General features: G+C 40.3%; 1 protein-coding gene across 5 annotated transcripts in view; it reads right to left on the bottom strand.

Annotated features, from left to right (window-relative positions):
• Window positions 1–3,617: 3,617 nt before the first annotated feature.
• PHF21B (PHD finger protein 21B) overlaps window positions 3,618–21,098 on the bottom strand; it is a 180,852-nt gene continuing 163,371 nt past the window's right edge. For 4 of the 5 annotated variants that reach the window (XM_086885376.1, XM_086885377.1, XM_086885378.1 and 1 more), the window contains 7 exons: window positions 18,229–18,305; window positions 15,481–15,535; window positions 11,667–11,689; window positions 10,203–10,361; window positions 9,439–9,514; window positions 8,137–8,240; window positions 3,618–5,916 (listed from right to left, as the gene is read on the bottom strand). In XM_086885376.1, coding sequence (XP_086741502.1) covers window positions 5,692–5,916; window positions 8,137–8,240; window positions 9,439–9,514; window positions 10,203–10,361; window positions 11,667–11,689; window positions 15,481–15,535; window positions 18,229–18,305 — 719 coding nt within the window. In that variant the 3' untranslated portion in view covers window positions 3,618–5,691. The remainder of the gene's footprint in view (window positions 5,917–8,136; window positions 8,241–9,438; window positions 9,515–10,202; window positions 10,362–11,666; window positions 11,690–15,480; window positions 15,536–18,228; window positions 18,306–21,098) is intronic. The other variant, XM_086885379.1, reaches the window with a different exon arrangement.

Genomic DNA, 21,098 nt, shown 5'->3' with positions numbered 1-21,098 from the left:
CTCCAGGAGACCCTGGGACAAATGGAAGGATAGAAAAGTAAAAAAAAAAAAAAAAAAAGGTAGAAATATGCTGTATGAAAAGTCCTTGAAATCAGCCATTTCCATCAGCCTGAAATATCCCAGAGCTCAGCAAGGTCAGATGCCTGAACCCCCAGATGAAGTGACACCCATCTATGTGGGTGAGATTTGGGACTTGGTTTATTTTTTTGGTTTATTTTTTTCAGTTGTGATGTAATGGAGGAAGGTAAGATTGAAGCACATAGTCAGTGGCTCAGCACATATATTTTTTCTGCTGTAGTTTCAAACCACTAGAAAATTCTTTAGTTATGCAAGTGCACTTTAAACAGTAACATAGTATCTACACCAGAATTTCATTTTTCTCAGTTCAGTTCTTTGTGAATTTATTTCTAACATCACTCCTTAATTCTCCTTGGAGTTTTAGCTAAGACAATATTTTCATGGCCAAGCAAAGCAGGAGTGGCCACAAGATGCAGATCACAGTTGGGAAGGTCTTGTGTGAAGGGATGCAAAAGCCCATCAGGGTGAAGGATGCATCATTTTTCAGCAGCTACAGCTTAAACCATAACCCTGGGATTTCAACAACATGGAGCACATTAGCAACAGGACCCTCATGTTGGGGAGAGATGGTAAAATATCTCCCAACTCTTTTGGTACTTCAGAGGTTGCCATGCTTGGCTGCAGAGGGAGGAAGGTGTGTCACAGGCACTTGTTGCTCCAGTCTTATAGTTTTTGTCAGGGACAGAAAGTCACTTCCAGAGACTGTCTCTTGTTCTCCCTGCTGCTGCAGCAGCAAAGCACCCCAGTTTGGAAAGTGAGGGGGAAAGGGAATGTAGTATTTAAAGAGATACCGGACTCACTCATTAAATTATTATTTTAACCCTCCTCCAATGGAAAATAATGAATCCAGTGTCACTCTGATTTTCAGGGCCTTGGCCATAGTTCTAGTTCGGGACCCTGTGCTTTGCTTAGATTTTCCTTCCATCTCCCTGAGAGGGAGGTAAGTGGAGCATGCAGAGTTTCAGAGTTCAAGGAGTGAGCCAGAGCAGCCTCTCACTCAGCTGCTATTACAGCAGCACTCCTGCTTAGCAGGGTAACCACAAACACCGTGGGGTCAGGGCCACACACCAGCACTGAAATGGTGCTGATCCCATGTGGAGCCAACACAGCACCAGTGCTGGGATGATTGAAGTTTCCACCTTGGCAACTGGCAGAGTGTCAACTACAACTGGACTGCCAGTCAGCTGTGTTTCTAGCATGAATATTGAGGGGAAAGGTGATTTATTGCAGCATTTTAAGCCCAAAGAAATTAAATCCAAAAGTGAATTAAAATTTCTGTGGTAACTGCTCAATCAAAGGTTGAAGTGCAGTATTTCTGCTGCATTTAAATAGCAAAATATTGTCTGCAATTTGCCAGCGCAAATGCAAACAAGAACTTCAAAGGGCAGTGGCATTTTTTTGTTGTTGTTTTTCCTTCTCCCTGGCTAGAATGTATTATAGCAAGTTTGTGTACACTTTGTAGTATTTTTCCCTGCCATGACAACTTAGGTTTTGTTTGCTTTTTTAAGGGAGGGAGAAAATCCCAGCTCTTGCTGTAATGATCTTCACCATAGTGAACTTAAAAGTAGCTTATAGCAGGGGAGTCTGGCATCTTCTGTTTGCATCAGTCAGTTGCTAGTTACTGATCTCAGAAGCCAGGCTTCATTTTCTAAGCCAAATAGGCTGCAGTTGGAAAAACCTGATTAAAGTGAGTAGAGTTTTATCTGATGTGGATATTGCCACTCATTTCATCGTAATTACTTTCTTTCCAACTACAGATGACTTGCAGAACACAGAACAAAAAGTACAGATCAGTTTATAATGCATTCTTCTTAAAGCTGAAGTGATCCTAATAGGCCATCAAACTACTAGAAGACTGCTTGGCATGTGGAATAAACTCCTGATACAGCTGCTGTAGTTAATGTTGCAATCCTTACACAGAAGTCTGCCATGAGAGAAGCCACTTGCTGGGCTGACATTATTGTGAAATCATCTTGCAGCATCTTGCAAAAATTGCTGCTGTGATTGTAAACTATTATAAATACTAAAAAAAAAAAAAATAGAGAGGTCTTGACTTTGCTTCCTGACTGCTGAGCATCTAGGTCCTAGTGGCTTCTCCCTCTAAGGAGTATGAAACCTCGAATCATCTGAGATCTTGACAAAAAATTGCTCATTCTGGCATTGCTCTGTGTTACTTCCCAACAGAGAGAAGTGTTCCTTTTCCTCTCATTTCTGAGGGACAAGAGACTGTGAGTAGGAAGAATAGGTGAAATTATATTTGGAGAGGTTCATATACAAAGCTGGCAAGCTTGGAGACAACACACTTGATTCAAATGGCTATTTACAGAGCAGATCCTCTGCAAGATAACTTATGAAAAAGTCCTGTGCACAGAAAACAGTTTTTCATGATGAAATAAAGAGCCCTGAAGCTGTGAAGTCTGGCATAGCTGTAAAAATAACTTTCATTTGGGAGGGGAGGCTGAGAACCCTGCAGCTCCTGATTCTTTTCAAAGACAATGCCTGTAGCACAGCAAGGAACATGGGGGCTATTGCAAAACTCCTGCAAATCTCCACCAAAACTCAGTTTAAAACACTATAAAAGATTAAAGGCTGCACTCTCTTGCAACTGCATTAATTATTAAGGCAGCATTCAGAGCTCTGTAAATGGCTCCTGTCTGTTAGCACAGCATTGAATTTAAAGGTTAGGTTGGTGGCAGGCAGATGATGATGATGATGACAACAACATATGATTTGGGGAGTTTTTTGGCATGGGGAGGAGGTGTCTTCTAATACTGGAAGCAATGTTAGGAAAAATCAACCTGCCATCCATGTAGCAGGGGCTGGGAGGGAGAAGGAGGCAGCTGGGCTGTAGGGGAAGCAGGAGTGCAGTGCCGAGTTCCCTTGCCTATTGCAGCCTGAAATTGAGCAGTAATATTGCCAGGAGGTGAAGACAAGGCAACACACTCCCAGACAGAAAAATACCCTTTCCCTTACCCCTGACAAGAAAACCCCAACCCTGTTTCTTCTCAGCATAAGCGCTAGCCACCGTGGCACACTTTGTGCAGATGTGATGAGTATTTTGCTTTAATTTGATTAATTTTATTGGGAAGAAGTTCCATCCCTTCCACCAGCCAGAAACCAGCCAACCCCTGTGAGGGCCCACTCTCCCCATTTCTTTGCTACAGTTATGAGTGATTTATAAATTCCTTTACAGAAAGAGTCACCACCACCATATTTGAGGAGCACCTGAGAATGCAGATATGAAAGCAAAGCCCAGGGGTCTGGCAGACTGGCAATTATTCCAAGAGGCGGGAAGCTAAGCAAGGGACAGGACAGGGTGCCTCTGCCTCAAGGAAGAGGCCACCTTCCTGATAGAAAGCATGCAGAAAGTATTGCATTCATTCTTGCAGCACTTAAGTTTGAGAATGGAACACAGTGGTGGAGAAGTCAGCACCAGTCTCTTCCCCCCACCACAGAGAGAGTCTGGCCAGGGAGGGGTCCCTCAACAAGCCCTGAACAGGCCATGCTGTGACCCTCGTCAGCAGAGACCACCACAACAATGCCAGGAAATTGTCAGTCAAGTTTAATGCATCATAAAGAAGTAAAACTACATTGGCATATTTAAGACAAACACTTTTTTTTTCCTATTCACACTATCCACTGGACAGCCCCCTTTTCAAAATATCTACTTTTAACAGTTGAAGACAATTCTTCAGAAATTCTTCACATATTAAACCTTCCACACTTTTCCTTTTTTTTTATTTGTCTGAGAAGGAAAAAAAAAATCATGAAACCTGAAAACATCTACATTGCAAGCCATTCAGAATGCATAAATGCATACATTAACCAATGTATAATAACTGTGTTTTACTTAGTTCACTTTGTTCATCAATAAAAGAATATAAAAATCTTGTTCAATCGAGTGTTGTGTATTAAAATAGATTTGTATAGTACTGCACAGTTTCTCCCGGAGTTGTGAAAATGGTTGAAGGGACCATGTGCTGCCTAGTGATGGGCAACAGAAAAAGCCAGTCCCTCATGTGTTTTTTTTTAAAAATTAAAAACAAAAAAGGCTATTCAGCACCAAGTGATATGCTGATGTGAGAGACTAGCCTTGTGTCCTGCTCTGGTGGCTTTCCATAAGTACCTGTTGTGCTAACTGATGGAGAACTCATAAGGACAGAGACAATGGCTCTGGGAAGTGTGAGTTGAGAAAACTGGGGTGTCCATCACCACCTTCCCAGGCAGCCACAGGAGACGAGGCCCTGGGGACCAGGCAGGACCATGCAGAATCAGGAAGACCAGCTAGTAAAACAAGCAGGTGCACTGGGATTTTCTCAGGCTAATGCTAAACACTTCCCAAATATGCTAGGATCCAACAAAATGTTAAAAAGGAATCAAGTTTTCAAAAACATAATCCTCCCAAACCCTTTTGATTTTCCATGCCCTGTCCCTCCCCCAGAAGTATTGAGTTCAAGTCTCCAGTTTGAGAAACAACCCCTTGAGGCAGTTTTTTTTTCCTGTACCATTTCAGCAGATATTTCTACAAAAAAAACCCCAAACAAACAAACAAAAAACCCCAACCAAACAAAAAAACCAAAAAACAAAACAACCAAAACAAACCAAATCAAAACACAAAAAAAATCATGTTACATATCTTTAACAATAAAAATGCAGTACAAAAAGGTAAAGTTTTCTTTTTTGGCATATTATCTGTACTGACAAGAAACAAAAGCCAGAATATTTATTTGCTTTTTTTTCTTTAAAAAAGAATTCAAAATGAACAAAAAGACAGAAAACCACAAAATAATCTCTTTAAAAAATGAAACCCAAACTGTCAAAGATATCCACTGTTATGGTTGATGCTAAACCTTGCACAAAAACTCCATGAGAAAAATACACTGATAGCAAAATAAGTAAAAAGGACCTGCAAAAGGAGTTTTACAGTCGTATTTTTTAAACATTTCAGAATGCATATACAGATGCATCAGCATGAAAATACTTCAATATTTTACTAGAAATGCTAACTTCATACAGTTTCTTTATTTAAATATCTGCAATTCTCAAGTCTAATAATATGGGAAAAAAAGATCTTTTGTTTCCAAGGCTCTGTGAGTGTCCGTGATGCTGTTCTGGTCACAGCGACCCCATCTCCAGGTCACCTGAATCAATGGGGCCAAACTTGTTCCTCTTCCATGAAAACAATCCATGTCAAGTGCTAAGTAGCTCAGCTTCTGGTTATCTCACCGATTCCCCCCCACACACATAGCTTTCAGCCCAACTACTTCTCTAATACCTCACTATCTCCTCTTCCCTTAGAACAGAAAGCCTGTCTGCCACCAAAAAAGGCTATCCTGCTTCCTATCAGCCATGCTTTTCCTGTTCATCCTCAGTCATAAATACATTAAGGCAAACATAACAAAACAAAATGTCATAAGCACTGAAGGTCTTGGCAAATACAAAACTGCAGCACAACCCGCTCTGTGGGAACCTGCTGCCACAGTGACCTACAAACTGGGCTGACTGGTCTGTAAGTCTCTAAGTGTATCAAAACTGAGATTGCTCCTTCTGTCCTTTGTTCAGTTTCATCTCTCCTCTGCTCACATGCAAAAAGTTTCTCATTGCTGACTCTTGTCAGTTGTTACCCTGTGATGGCTGCAAGGCTTTGTGCATGGCAGCAGAGGCAGCAGAGGGTTTGATCCAGGGGATGGACAGCAGGGAGGTGGTGGTGGTGGTCGTCATGGTAACCTGAATCATCTGCTCATTTTGTATCAGTCTAATGAGGCTTTTGAGACGTTCCAGTGATGACTGAGTCCCTTTCTGCTGGGCCATCAGGCTGGTTTTTAGCTCTAAGCATTTCTGTCAAATAAAGAGAAGGGGAGAGAGAAGGAAAGACTGAGAATACATTCAAAATGGTGTCAAACATCTCTCCAAACATCCTTTGGTGCCTTGGGTGTGCATTCTGCTCAAATGAAGTATGTTCTCCTTTGGGGAAAGAAAAACCACAGCTTAACAAATGGAGTAATCAGCTGCACATATTGCAGCAGCTGTCTGAGGGAACAATATTCTTCCCAGGCAAAATGCATTTGGAGGATGTTTCTGACTCCATCCTGTAGACAGCCTGGCAGGAACACCTTCTGCACTCCACAGAGCTGCCTGGCAGGGCAGTGCAATAGCTGTGTTACTGAAAATATAGAAGGCACCACTCAGGTCTCTAACTCTTACCAAAGGACCCTGATAAATGCTTGGTGGGTGAACCTCACTAGGATGCATTTCATACATGCCACACATTTCAGGGAATAGGCTATGAAAATACACTGATCTCACTGAACATGATATCAGTATTTTTCTGGTAGAAAACCTTTCTCCAAGACACAACTGTTACACCAGGGCACTCACAAGTAAGCTTTCATCCCTCAGGGTGGCCAAACTGCACCCTGTGATCACTTGAAATAAAAACCTCCATGCAAATGGGCACGAGAGTAGGAGCTAAACAAAGGCATCCCAAACCCTCCATTTCTCCAAGAAGAGATAGGAAGAACCAGTAATTCTCCTTCCCCTCCCCAACCATGGGCTGCTGCATCCACCCCATTCTTCACTGAGGGACAGACCCACATCCTGAATCTGTCTGCAAGATGAAAGAGGACAGTGGTCTCTAATACCTGAAACCTGTTTTCTTTCTCCCAGAATGCCCAGGATTCTGACCAAACTGATTACTTGTCTGCAGATTGCTCCTCTTTGGCTATGGTCCAGACTGTCCAGGGATGGGTATTTTCCAGTCCTGGGGAACTGGGGAATGCTCACTTGAAAATCAACTTGCTTGGAAAGCAACTGTGTGGAACTGCTCAGAGGTTGGTTTAGAGAGATGAAATTTCAGATGAAAGATAAATTATATTCTGTTTTTACCATTGCAGCTGTGGGGTGTATGAGAGTGTTCTTTTTCATATAAATATCTCTTAAAATGTCAGAATGAAATTGCTCTGTGCTGTACCTTTAATTTATTTTCTCCTTTCAAGTGGATACATTTCCAATAAATATAATCATTGGCTGACATTACCATTTAAATAAGACAGTGCTGCCCACTGAAAGAACCTGATTCTGCTTAGGTAGAAATCTTACTGATTTTGACAGCCATGACACACACCTAATAGCTGACAGCTTTTCTTTTTCCAAATTCCTCAGCCCACTGCACTCTCCTACCTACTACATACACGTGTGGCTCCATTAGTGCTATACACATGTACAGGGAATATACAGTGATGTCTTTTAATAAGTTATTGCTTTTCCTTCCACTCTGTTTTACGTGACAACTATTTTAACATGCCTCCTCTGGATAACTGCAATGGTGAAACAAGCAGTGACCAGTTACTCCTGCAGCTGCCACTTTGATTTTTCCAGGGTAAGGAAGTGTCAAATATTTATTGAGGCAGCCATGCAAACTAACAGCTACCTCTCAGGACAGAGATAGCCTCAGAGAGTTCCTTCAGCCATGAAGAGTAGGAATTAGGCTTTGAATTCAGCCCATTCAGCCAGAGACTGATCCTCATAGCACAATATGTGTGGAAGACACCTCCAGATACCGTTTAGCTTTGAAATGAGTTTGGAAAGACAAAATAGTCCATGTCCAGTCATGGAGAGATGCTACAACATCCAGTAAAGATGGTTATTTCTACTTGATATCAAGAGGTTTGAGCAAATGGACAAGCAGCTACCACTGAAGGACACGCTTGTGACTAAACTTTTCACCGAGAGGATGGAAGTGCCTTGAAGTTATTGGGTAGGTCAGAACTATGGATGCAACTACAAGGAAGGCAGCCATGGCTGTTTGTGGAGTTTTGTTTGTATGTGTTTTGCCACAGGAATTCAAGTGATTTCTCCTCCTCAGCCTGCCAGAGTGACTTGCTTTTGTGTGTAAAGAAAATGCACATGTACTTCTTCAGAGAGAAACACTTTCACACTTGAAAATCTATTGCTTGGGATCTTGAATCATTTTCTAGCCACAAAATACCTTAATTTTTTTGCTTAAATTCCTTATAAACATCTCTTCAGGAGACTCTTTGTCCCCATCAGGTGTCCTACCTTCACTGCATTGTTGAGAAGTCGATCTTTTTCTTCTAACTGTCTATGCTCACTCTTCAGCTCACTGCTTCTCTTTAATAACTTTCGCTTCTCTTCTTCTTTGACTGTGGAACAATAAGGTTAAGGATGCAGAGGTTAAGAAAAGGATGTACTGTGCACTTGAGGACAGAAAGCAGAAGCAGGTGTTTTGCATGCTGAGTTAAAGGTCTCATTAGCCTTTTGTCAGCGGGTACAGCCAAAGAAACTGGAGTTTCTACTTGCAGGAATTTCTTCACTAAAAGGGTGGTTGGGCATTGGAAGGGGCTGCCTAGGGAGGTGGTGGAGTCCTCATCCCTGGAGGCATCCATGGAACAACTGGACATGGCACTCAGTGCTATGGGTTGGTTGACAAGGTGGGATCAGCTACAGGTTGGACTCAATTAACTTCTTGTGGTCTTTTCCAACCTAAACAGTTCTGGGATTCTATGCATGTGTCTATGTAAATGGTTAGCATACAGGAGGACAACCCAAAAGGTACAGTGTACCGTTAAGGTGAATGCAAACACATGCATAGACCACATGTGATCCTGGAGGTCTCCAAGGAAGAGGTGAATAGTATTTAGGAAGAGGCCAGCCCCTTGTAGCTGCAATAGTGACCCCAGCAGAAAAACACAATTGTAACTGTGCCAGACAGTTAAATAAATAATAAATAATAAATAATAAATAATAAATAATAAATAATAAATAATAAATAATAAAATAAGATAAAGGTCCTTACAAATATGATCTAATGCCCCAAACAGCCTCATGTAAGAGTGCAAATGGGAATTAAAAAAGAATAATGCTCAATGCACAGCTGGACATGCACAGCATATGACTCAAGTGGCTGCCATACTACGTAACACCAATGGACAGACAAATAGAAGCTGGCATTGCTGTGGGGTCTGGGACCCTAGTCTGGCATTGTGCTACACACCCAATTACATGGCTCTGCTTAGCCTGACTGCCTCACAATGATCCTGCCTCAAAATCCTCTTTCAGCCCTGTTCCAGGGAAGACAACATTGTGATGATGACTTCCTCTAGAGAGTGAAGTTCCTGAGAGATCACTCTCAACTTCCTTACAGAGAGAAGATGGCAAAGGGGGAGACCAAGGGGAAAGGGGGAGAAAAAGTCTGGTTTCTCCAGTCACTTGTGGCCCTATGACCTACACCATCAGACCAGGAAACATCATAACACTACTTCAATATTTCAGCTAAGGACTCAAATGGTGTTGCCTATCATGAGCAGGGAATCCCGTCTAAGTGGCTGAGTTAATCCCTACCTGTTTTATGAGTAACATAGGAGTGAACAATAGCCAGAGTTCCAGTCCATGGCACATTGTCATCTTTCTTTAACACCTATAAGCCCAGGAAATAATAAATGGTTAGGATTCCAAAAAATACATATTAATGTTTGCTCCAGCCTTACAGTTTGGCAGGACCAGAACTTGGGTCCTTGTTGCAGAACATAAAAGTGATCTCAAGGCTAAGCACAAGGAATTCTATGACACAGAATCTATACTTTAGTGACACTTTAGTGTTTTAGTAATTTTCTTCTAACTTTTGCAGTCAGCATTGTCCACAGCAACTAGACAGTTTAGCCTATCTCACATAACTGTGATGAACAGCTGTGTGTAACAAATGTGATTTAAAGAAAAGGAAGGCTTCTCCTCACACCTTTCAGATCCACTGGTGAACAGTGTCTTCTGACACTGCCTCCTTCATCTCTAAGATTTACATTCTTTAGCTACAAGCTGGTGGTGTTACTGTAAAGAAAGGAGCTGAAGAAACTGAAGAGACATTTTAAGAGGAAAATTCTTAGCAATTCCAGGCAAGCTACAGCACTCCATGTATGTAGTAACTCTAGAATGGTGAAAAATACCAGAAATAAGTACTGAAAACTCCACTAAAAGCCTCTCTGTGCTTCTTTGTCTAGAAGTGACTTCTTTTGTAGTTCAGTGAGCTATGACCATAGGTTAGATTTGTACACAAATTTGAGGTATCTCTCATTTTCCCTTCTTGGTATACCATGCTTCATGTAGCTTACCTTCTGTTGGCACTTTGGGCAGACCCAGAGCCCTTTAGGGGTGGTTTTGAGAGGTGGGTCCAAGCAGTTGAGATGATATGCTCTGGGACATGTGCCACAGGGCTGCAAGTTAACTCCACGCTTGCAAGCAGTGCAGTGCTCATCATGATGGATCTCGTTCTGCAAGAGAAGGGTGCCCTGGGTAAAGTCAGTCCATTGAGAACTTCTCTCTATACAGCATTCAAAGCCTCTACTGCAGCAGACAGGCTCCTTCAAACACGAAATCTAATTGTCAAAAGGACCCTGACAGACACAGAAGACAGAAATAATAGATATATGATAGCAACAAATACAAACAACAAATGAGCCAGAAGCAAGTTCTATAAATTGAAACTGGAACATAAAACCCAACTAATCAAACACAGGAGAGAGGAGACTAATATAGCCAGATTGTGACATAGGAATTATTTCACTTTTTTCTTTGCCAGCGTATTACTACTACAACACATTTATCGCCACACATGGCTCTGTCCTGGATCGGAGTTAATGTGGGGATCACTTGTCATTCATACCCAAAGCAGAAGGAAGCAAGCAAGAAAAGGCTTCCGGGGAAGCACATGTTCCATTTTTCATGCATTGCTTCAAAGGGCAGCTGGGGAAGCAGGAGGCTGGAGCACAGCCTTGGGCTATATACCCTCTTTTGTGAACTTCTCTGGCCTCTTTCTCCCTGGCAGTAATTGTTCTCTGTTCAGACTTGCTCTGACAACCTTTCTCCAGCAAGACTGATTAGTGCTTTGTCTGAAGCAATACATAACATGAACTAAGACTCATCAACAAAGTTACAGTGTCATCTAGTAGATTGCTATGCTAATCTGATGGCAACATTAATTACTCTTTTCAATAAAGGAGACACTGATTTTGAAACTCTCATGCCTTGTGAATCATTACAAAAAAATCAAGTATTTCCTACTGGCTTTCCAGGAAGTAGAATAGTAATTTTATGTTTTTTAATCCCAAAAGCACATTTTCATTTTTAGGAAAAGTAACTTAAAAGTTTCATGTCCGTTTTAGTCAGGCTTGTATCTTGAATTCTAAACCAGTCCTGTCAAAAAAATCACTCTCCAAAATATTACTCTTTATAATCTACCTGCTCAAAGAATCTGAATTTTAACTGCAATGCAAAGAGATATAATCTTTACAAACTAGAATGGTTACTCATTTTTCTTACAAAATTTTCATTAAACTCATAAATCTGGACTAGCAATTTCTCAATCAGTGGAATCAACAAAGGAACTAAACTCAAGCCTTGGATGTGAGAGTTCATCTCTTTGAAATTCTAGCTTAGGGACTCAAAGATTTAGTTAAGTGGGAAAAGAGAATACTGCAAATAGGTACCTTGAGAGTGACTACAGTAATCAGAAGCAAGCACTGAATACACAGTGATGAGAAAGATACCTGCTAATACACAAACTTTGCCACACATACCTTCCAGAATGAATCCTCATTTGCTAGCATATAAAAGAAGGGCAGAAAACAGATTAGTGGAAACTACATTGCTGCAGCAGTTGCTAGTTCTCATCTTTGGGAGTAATTTTAATCAAAATGTGGTATAAGAGATCAGAACATTGCCAAGATAAATGCAGGCAGGAAAGAATGTAACAGCAAGCAGTGGAATTAGCATTTCAGATTTAAAAATGTACATTGCAGGAATCCCATGTCCAAAGGTCTGATGCTAAAAGGTCACAGTATTTGAAATTTTCAGGAATTTTCATGCAGAGCTCCTCTCCATGCGCCAGTAGTCAAAAAGTCTTCCTGAAGGACCTCAGCCTGCTGGGTGTTGAAATGGCTGGCCCTGAACCAGCAATGTGGAGTATGTGGAGTATGAAATGGGTGTCTCCAGCTAATCATTGAGCACAGATTTAAATGTTGAGCTGATTCCTGGACAAAATGGTCAGCTCCTGTGGGAGTGAGACTGATGGTATCATCAATTCCTCATCAAACACCAGTGACCTTTGGATGAACTGGGTCTGTAATGATTGTATTCACAACCTGATATGAACAAGAACAAATAGAGCTCACCGGAAAGCAGGCCAAACTTTCCATAAAAAAATTAAAAGAATAAATTGGGGAATTAAACACACTTTGGTCCAAAAATAAAAAGCCAAAAAAAAATTAAGAGCTGTATGGAAACTGCACAGTGTTGCAATTCTTGCTGCTGATTTCACTGAATCACAGGATATCCTAAGCTGGAAGGGACCCATCAGGATCATGGAGTCCAGCTACTGACCCTTCACAGACACCCCAACAATCCCACCCCATGCCTGAGAACGTTGTCCAAAGTTTTCTGGAGCTCTGGCAGCCTTGGGGCTATGACCAGTCCCTGGGGAATCTGTTCAGTGCTCCAGCACCCTCTGGAGGAAGAACCTTTTCCTGATATGCAGCCTAATATGCCCCTGGCACAGGTCCAGCCATTTGCTTGGGTTCTTGCAAGGGGATGGAGCACACTGTCCCAGTGAAAAACACTTAATGGACAGGCCTTTCTTTGGATTGAAGTGGAGACAACCAAACTGATACTTCTCTTCTGGCCTCCTTCAGCTCCCCCTCTGATCAGAGTGGAAATGTAGCTGTCCCACTGTGATTCCTCATATCAGACCCACCTGGAAGTCCCCTCCCACCATTACACACTGGTTTTACACACTGATGTGTGCATACACGTGAAGATGTACACATGAGCAGGCCCACACACATGTAGGAAGAGGAACTCGAGAATAAAGAAACAGTTTCACCTAACTTGGACCACAGGCTGTAAATCCCCGTGTCTTTTGCTAACAGCACACAGTGCTGCCACTCCTGCACGGAGTGCAAGAACAGGGCAAATACTGAGTAAATCCAGAAGCATCCTTCCAATGGTGGCAGTTTATGGGCTTCCCTAACCCTGAGCTTGCATCTTCATTTTTATATTTAACAGCCTCTGATAGACTGTATTCTGTATTCTATATTTTTTATTTTATTCTATATTTTATATTTTATAAATTTCTCTACTTTTCCCTAGCAATCATAGTACACTCTGGCAATGAATCCTATAATCACAGACTTATAAAATGTGTAGATGTTACTTCATATCCAAAAATACACACACAAAGATCCACCACTGGATGACACCATGATTACTCAGGGGATATAAATGTTAGTGAGATAAACAGAGGTTTGATAATTGAATCGTTTGTACAAATGATACATGTCAGGGGATGTGACCTCATTTCAGATAAGACATTTTCATATAAATGAATCCTGATTAATTAACATTTTGATCAAAATTTACAAGAATTGTCCTCTTCTATATTTCCAGAAATGACAGTTGTTTCCTGGACGTCATGGGGATTTTTTCTAGTTCATTTATTTGTCTTTTCACCTCACTTTTGCTACAAAGTTTTAAATGTCTTAAAACATGTCCACTTCCCTCTTCTAGTTGCTGAAAAATTAAACTGAGGACAATATTTTTAAAGGAGCATTTTTTGAGAGAAGGGGCAGCCACCTCTGCACTGAAGCTGGAGAGCTGCATCACTGCAGAGCCAAGCAATCTGGGACAGCACCTGCCTTCTGTTCAGCGCTTGCATGGCATGCAGCAAAACAGTGCTGGTGCCAAAAAAATCCTTGCAGAGGTGGGGAATTCTGCTATAATGAAGTCCATCTCAACATTCTCAGAATATGCAGAACTCCAGCACATATTCTGGATTCTGGAAAAACCAAAGACACAGGACTCAGAGGAATTAATGATTAAGGAGAGAGGTTGCTGATTTTCAGGAAGCTCCAGGACAGCTGCATCAGCAGATCTCTATCACTTGCCTCCTTGCTTGCAAATAAAATGAGAAACATGTAATGAAAGTAAGGTTAGAGATATCAAACCCTAACTTAAACCCACCAAGGGGCTGGCAGCACAACTTGCTAACAGTACCATTCTGTCCTGATTTCTCATATGTGTTTACATGGAAAAAAACGAGTGCTATAATAACACAAACAATAAATTGCAATTTTAATTTTGAAGATAAAACTAAGCCAGGAATAATATTCTTTCTAGTGGGGCTCACATGAGCCTGGCTTCCTGCTAAGAGGCAGGTCATCCTAGCTGTAATAACCTCTCCTGTCCTCTGAGACCAAACACATTACAGGAATATGGTAAGTAGGCCAAGTGTCTGTATCTGGCATATGAAGTTTTGAAGGCAGAGAGAAGCACTGGTGCCTTTCAGTCAGTGGTCCTGTGGTGCAAGAAGTCAAGGCAGAGGCAAAAAGGTGAATCTCAAGTACTAAACATGACACTTGACAGGGAGATCAAGCAAATGCTGAAAAACTGTCAAAATTTAATGTCTCAATTATAATTACCCCTGCAAATGCTCCTAATACTGAAATAATATTTAACTTAGAAAAAGGTCTCTCTTCCCTCACCTCTAATGCATCTCAGTAAAGAATAAGTTATAAAGGCAAAACAAGGGCAAGGACAGAATCAAATTTCTTTACTGGCTTTGTCTCCTCTTCTGAAATACAAGCTTCTCACTTTCTTCCTTAAAATACTACATAGGTCTTGTCTGAAGAATTAAACTGTACTCAACATTCTCTGTGTTTCATCTCACATGTTCCAACTATTTGTCTTCTCTGTGTTGTACATTTTTTCCTGAAATGCACTTCTTCCCATGAGTTAATCATCAGCATCCCCAAATGGCTCCTCTGAGCTGTTAACTCTCAAGGCATTTACTATTAAGTTTCAGATTTGAAGTTCTTATAAATACAAGACTGGAAGGTATCTTCAAGGTCATCACATCTAGATTTATGGCTCTATCTCTTGGAATCAGATAAAGTGGTTTTCAGCCTTTGTTATTGAATCAAAAGTTGTGGGAAATTTCTAGTGCTTGAGGATGGGGAGCAGTTTCTTAAAACTGGTGGAAAGGGGGAAATGAAAAGCCTAAAATAGTAATTGTTTTTCAATACATATTTTTAAGCACTTGGAGTTGGCAACACTACTTTCTTCAATCAGTTCTCTCACTGCATGGTGCTTAAAGTGCCAGAGATCAGATTTTCCACTGATTGCAGAGGCTTTGGATCCATTTCTATACAACTGTGACCATTAGCCTTAGCCTTCCATTGTTTTTGCAGGAAAACAAACTATTTTCACTCCATATTAAAAAACACAGGGGCATTACACAAAGTAATGCCCTATGGTATCCTAACAGTAACTCATATGCCTACTAATAAATTTTTGGCATATCATTAGAATAGTAGTATATTCATTTAAAAATACGCTTACCTCTCGTTGAAAGGAACAAGGGGTTATTCAAATAATTCGATGCAAGGCGTTTCCGCTAGAAGGGAAAAGAAACCAACCCCCGTGTCATTGCAAAGTGCTCTGGTTGTCTCTTACATTTCAGATTATCAGTCTTCATGGCCTTACCTCATACCTAACCAGCTCTCCAAAAGCTACTTAGACTGACCACTGACACAGTCAGACAAACAGGTGCATGGTTTACCTTTCTAACAAGTTTTTCATACAGCAGTTTATTGTGCATTAAATTTTATTACAAAGAGAGAAATACAAATTGTAAATGTTGTTGATGGGGTTGCAGGGTATGTTGCATGGGCTGGTAAGAGCAAGACTGCAGCAGAACTAACTCCAAGCTCAAAAACATCTATAAGGGAAAATCGTTGCTGTGAAGTGACATCTTTATTTGCTTATATAGAAATGGTCATGGATTTCTCACCTGCAGGAAAAGCACTACTACCTTTGTGACACCTGCCTACAGTTCAGAGCAACATACTGCATTTGAAAGCAACAAGTGAAGGCCTTAGCAAAATATTTCCCTTTCAGAAGTGGATGTGCAGGACCTTAAGGAGCTGGCAGTGATTTCAATCTGCTGAGATCACCAAACTTACAAACAGAGAGCAGCACAAACCTGTCTGAGATGTTTAACTCCTGTAAATGCAGCCCATGGCCAGCCTTGTCTGACAGCACAAGCTGTGGTCAATAGCAAGCCAGGCTTCATTCATAGTCTAGACAACCCCAAATTTTTCCTCTGAGCCGTCCAAAAACAAACTTGTAAAGCAGGAATGGAAACAACACCATTTCCCTCCATTACATGTTGTTAGATTCTGCTTGGAAGAAAATTAGAGGGGGTTTGCTACTAAATTATTTACTCTTTGGTGAACGAATTGTTATCTTATAGATGGGTGCCTGCCAGTCTGTTAATGAATTTTGAATAGATGTTTCTCCAAAAAATAACCACCCCAAAACTTAACCCTTTCCTATGAAAAAAAAAGACTGAGGGTAGGAAAATAAAATGGTATCTAATTTTTTTAAGAAAAAAGTTTTGAAAAGAAAAAGCACACCATTCAAGTGAAGACATAAGACCATGATCACATTTTTGCAATCGAAGTTAATATCACCAGTACAAATGCTGAGCTCCTGCCAATTTGAGGGGTGTTGCCAAATAAAAAGTTTAATTTATATGCAATTTCAATTTAAACCATCATTCATTAAAGATCATTCAGAAGACTAAACTGCACCAAAATGCCTGAAATGCCACAAATACCTCAACTCACTGGTTAGCAAATCAGTCTGAGCAGCTAATTGATCAGAGAAAAACCATCTGCCTCCATTTTACTTGAATGACATTCCCCATGGTCAGTACTTAATGACAGCTCCTAATGAGCACACAGCTGATCAGCCACAGGAGTCTTTCACAGACATTTCTTTCCCCATCCCATCCTTCATTTCAGTGTATGCTTTTGAGAATAGATATAATGAGAAGTACAAACTAGGGGTGCAGCAGACCTAGGCCATCTTCTATTCCACCTCTGCTCCAAAGAGTTTGTCACAAACACCAATCTGGCTGGCTACATCCACAATACTCTGCTGCAACTATTTTAATAATCAGGACCAAAACGTCTAAGGAGCTACAGATTTCATGCTAACAAGGCTGAAGTTCCTACGGTGTTAAATAGTGCACATATGGACATCAGTATTTGCACTGAAGAAAATAGTTGAGGAATTCTGAAGAACTCAAGTGCTCAGAGCTGCCCTGGAGTATAAAAATCTCCAGTGTTTTCAAAAAAAGTACAATCAAACAACTCAGCAATTTGACTGCAGCAGGGGTTTCTTCTTAGCCTCATATGTTTGCTTTCTGCCAACAAAGATAGAAATCTGAAATACTGGCATACCAGAAATTCTGTATCCCTTATGCCTAAATAAAGAACAATCACTTTCTTTAGACTTAGAGAACTCAGAACACAGAGAAGCCTTGCTAAAATGGAGAGCTGGCTGCAACTGTGTTTCATTTCAGTTGCAAGTTCAAACATTAAACCCAAAGTGTGCTGAAATTTTAAAGGTGAAATTTTAATTAGCTGAATAAATGCATATATGTTAGTTTAGAAACAAAGAAAAAGAAATCAGAAAAGTTAAGCCTATTTATATGCTGCTTTTATACCAAGTTTGTAATCCAATATTATGTAGGACCAAATCCTGATTCTTCTATAAATGCAACAGTGTAAGTGTAACAGACAATGGAGATTATACAGAGCATTTTATTTTTAATAATGCGTTATTACATTTATTATGCAGACTTCTATACCCCCTGCAGACCACACTGATTCTTAAGCCAACACACCCCTTTTCTGAATGTCACTAATAAAAAACCAAATATCTTAATTTTTTATTTAGCACATAAGAAAAGAGAAATAGCAATGCACATTTGAATCTAATGCAGCATTTCTGTTCTCCAGGTATGGTCTAAAGGAACTGCCTTTGTAGATGAAAGAGTAATTAGGTCCCACATTAATTTAGTCCTTTTGGTCTCTATTAAAACTAAGAAGAATTCTAGTTTGGAGCAAGTGATGTTGTGGGGTGAAAACCTGTTGCTTAGCTACTGAACTATTTTCCTTCTTTTCTACATCAGTATCTTTTTACAAGTATCTGTGGTTCTGCATTCATATATATTTTTGTAGTAAGAAACACTTATTATGTGAAATAGAACTGTGGTAAAAAAAGTGAATGATAAAGTACCTCTGTTTCCAAGAGTCCACTGTAGGCTGGATTTGCTGTGCTTCTTCTCTTTCTTTCCTGACGCTTGCTCTGGATTTCTGTAACCATGGAAAGGAACATGAACTGTGTATTTCTCATTCATCAGTGAAAAATGTAGATATAACTTGTTAAGCAAGATGATCTTACCCTCGGCCCCTTGAGCTTTGTGTTCCGTTTCAGTTTCTAAAGTATAATTGGGTTTCATCAGCATTTATATTTGCTGCAGTTCAAGGTTTGACATTAATAAGCTTTTCCTCCTGAGATTCACAGGCATTTTTTAGATTTTTCTTCCTTCAAGGTAGACTTCTGCTGCCCTACAAGAATTTTATTATGATCCCTTCAGACACATATTCAGCAAGCATCACCAGAGAGCCTTCAAAGTACTCTCAATGTCTGCTATTAACAGAAGGGAAGCATTTAAAGCAATTAAGCCTTTAGTTCATATCATATGAAAGTACAGAGAACCTTCTAAATTCAATTTATTTTACTTTTTCTCCATGGAGGCTAGAAAAAGCATAGTTGAAATGGCAGAGCTGGATTCAGTTCTGACCAGGGTGTGATGATTTTTCCACCCAGAAGCATACAACTTCATGATCCTGAGCTTGCAAAATGTCACTATGAGCCATGTGTGTATATGTGTCACTGCAAACACCAGCACACAGATGGGCTCCTTGGACTGCAGCCCATTTCTCCCTTCCACTAAACTTCCACAATTCCCTTCCACTAAATGGTGACACCTATTGAAGATGGGACATGCTGAGGACTGTGTTTGGCAACCACTAGCCATGTGCACAACTCTGTAAACACATAGAGAGGGAGAAGATTACTTGGCCACAGAAATCTGTAGGTTTAATGCTACTTTGATCTGAGCTAGGATTCAATTTACATCATATGGAATTTCTTTTTCCAGCTCCTGACATCAGTTCACAATGCTGAGATTATTACAAGCATGTCTTTTAGAGCCTACTATTTTGATTCTAAGCCCCAGACACACTTTAGCAAGCAGAGCCACAGCATTCATCCCATGACATGAAGTGTGTGCCCTGTTCCAAAATATTTCCTATGTGAATATTGTAAGTTAAAGTCTGCAATGAGGTACCAGAAGGATCTTGTTAGTCTAAATGCCCCCATGGTGGTGATACTTCTGTCTTGCTCTGTCTCAGAAGGAGAGGAACCTTGGTGCAGCGATAAAACAGAGGAAGTGGCCCTTGGCTGACTCTTTCCTTTGGTCTCAGCAGTGTGAGCTCAAGCTGTGGCTCTTGCAGCCAGGCTCAGGACCCTTATCAGTGAATTCAGGGCTTGCAGCATCTCAGCACTGCCATGGCAATGCAGAGAAAAAACTGGAGTTAGGACAGGCTCAGTCTTGCAGAAGTGGTCACAGGGATACAAGATTGTGACTTTCAATGGCCCAGAAAAAGGCAGCAGAGTTTCCTTTATATGTAACTGGGCCAAGCATCCCATAAAAGAACAACAGTGATGGATCTGTTGCTCTCTGCCCTTCTTGGTCCCAAGTTAAAGAGAAAATTTAAGAGCTGTCAGGGAGGAAAAGTAATAGCAGTGGGAATAGGTGGAAATTAAGAGAGAGAGAGTAATGAATGGAAGCAGCTCGAGATGTACAACACATTATGCAGCCATCAGGGAGGGAGAGCACTTTATGGAAACAAAAAATCTATGTACATAGATGGTTTGGTATTGTGGTTTGGTCAATAATTACACCTAGGCAGAGCAAAAGCATACACTGGTGTGCTATCTTTTGTTACTTGTTACTTCTGCTAAAAAAGTATTGTGTACTTTTCAGAACAGTGTGCAATAAAGTTAAATTAAATTTGTTTAAACTGATGAAATCATAAATATTTCAGTAACCTAGATGGATAAAGATTTTTAGAAAGACCTGAACAAGAGGTTCTTCTTTTAAAGTTTTGCTTTCTATAATTTTTAAAAAAACAATTGTAATGTTAAAAGGTGTTCTAATAGCCTAGAGAGATTCAATATGTTACAACCATGCGCTGCATCACAGAGTTGAGCTATCTTATTCCTTAGCTTATCAATTAAAAAAAATAGAAACCAAACAGGAAAAATTAAGCTCTAATACATTTGACAGATGAATGAATTTGAAGATAGCTTTATGTTGGAGGCCAAACTGCAGTGAGCTGCTGCCTTCACCAATAAACACTCTGCATGGTCATTGTATGAGGCCCATGATGGCAATTTATCTTCAGGGAAAGCTGTACCCTGCAGACCGTCAGTCAGTGGGCGCAGCTGTGTTCATTTACTGGTAAAGATGCCTCACACTCAGCCTCTGCAGAACAGAGCTCTTTTCCCAGGCAGGGAATGCTCATGTGAAGGTTAGGGGAAAAGGCTTCTAGGCAGATCGAGAAATCCATATGGAAGGGGATCACAGCCCTTCACCAGAAAATTAATGAATAAAATTAAGAAAAACAGTAACGCTGTAAATTAAAGATACCAAATGGGTAAGTTTTTAATGATCCCATCTTGATAGAGTTAAATTCAAAAAATGTGAATTGAGAAATAATTAGAAGTTTTAATATAAATGGAACTGTCTAATGACCACTGTTTCCTGATAAGAGCAATGACTGATAACTGTAAGCATGACAGAGCAGTAAAATAATAACCTTTAGCATGTGAAACCTAGAAGGACATTTTTGACAGCAGTAATCACCAATTCTGGTGAAGAAATACCCTTTCCATAGTAAGTAACTCTTGGTTGGAACCATTTATTTATTGCTAGTAGGAATATAAAAAGTGAATTTGTCTTCAAGAATTGATTCTGCATGATAAGTGTTTAAAACTTTGGTTTAAAATGTGCATCTCCACACTTTGTGTAGGAATAG

Source organism: Cyanistes caeruleus, chromosome 4, assembly GCF_971803275.1.
Source record: "Cyanistes caeruleus chromosome 4, bCyaCae1.hap1.1, whole genome shotgun sequence".
Taxonomy (NCBI): Eukaryota; Metazoa; Chordata; class Aves; order Passeriformes; family Paridae; genus Cyanistes; species Cyanistes caeruleus.
The sequence above is the reverse complement of the archived record's forward strand: the minus strand, read 5'-3'. Positions and strand labels throughout refer to the sequence as shown.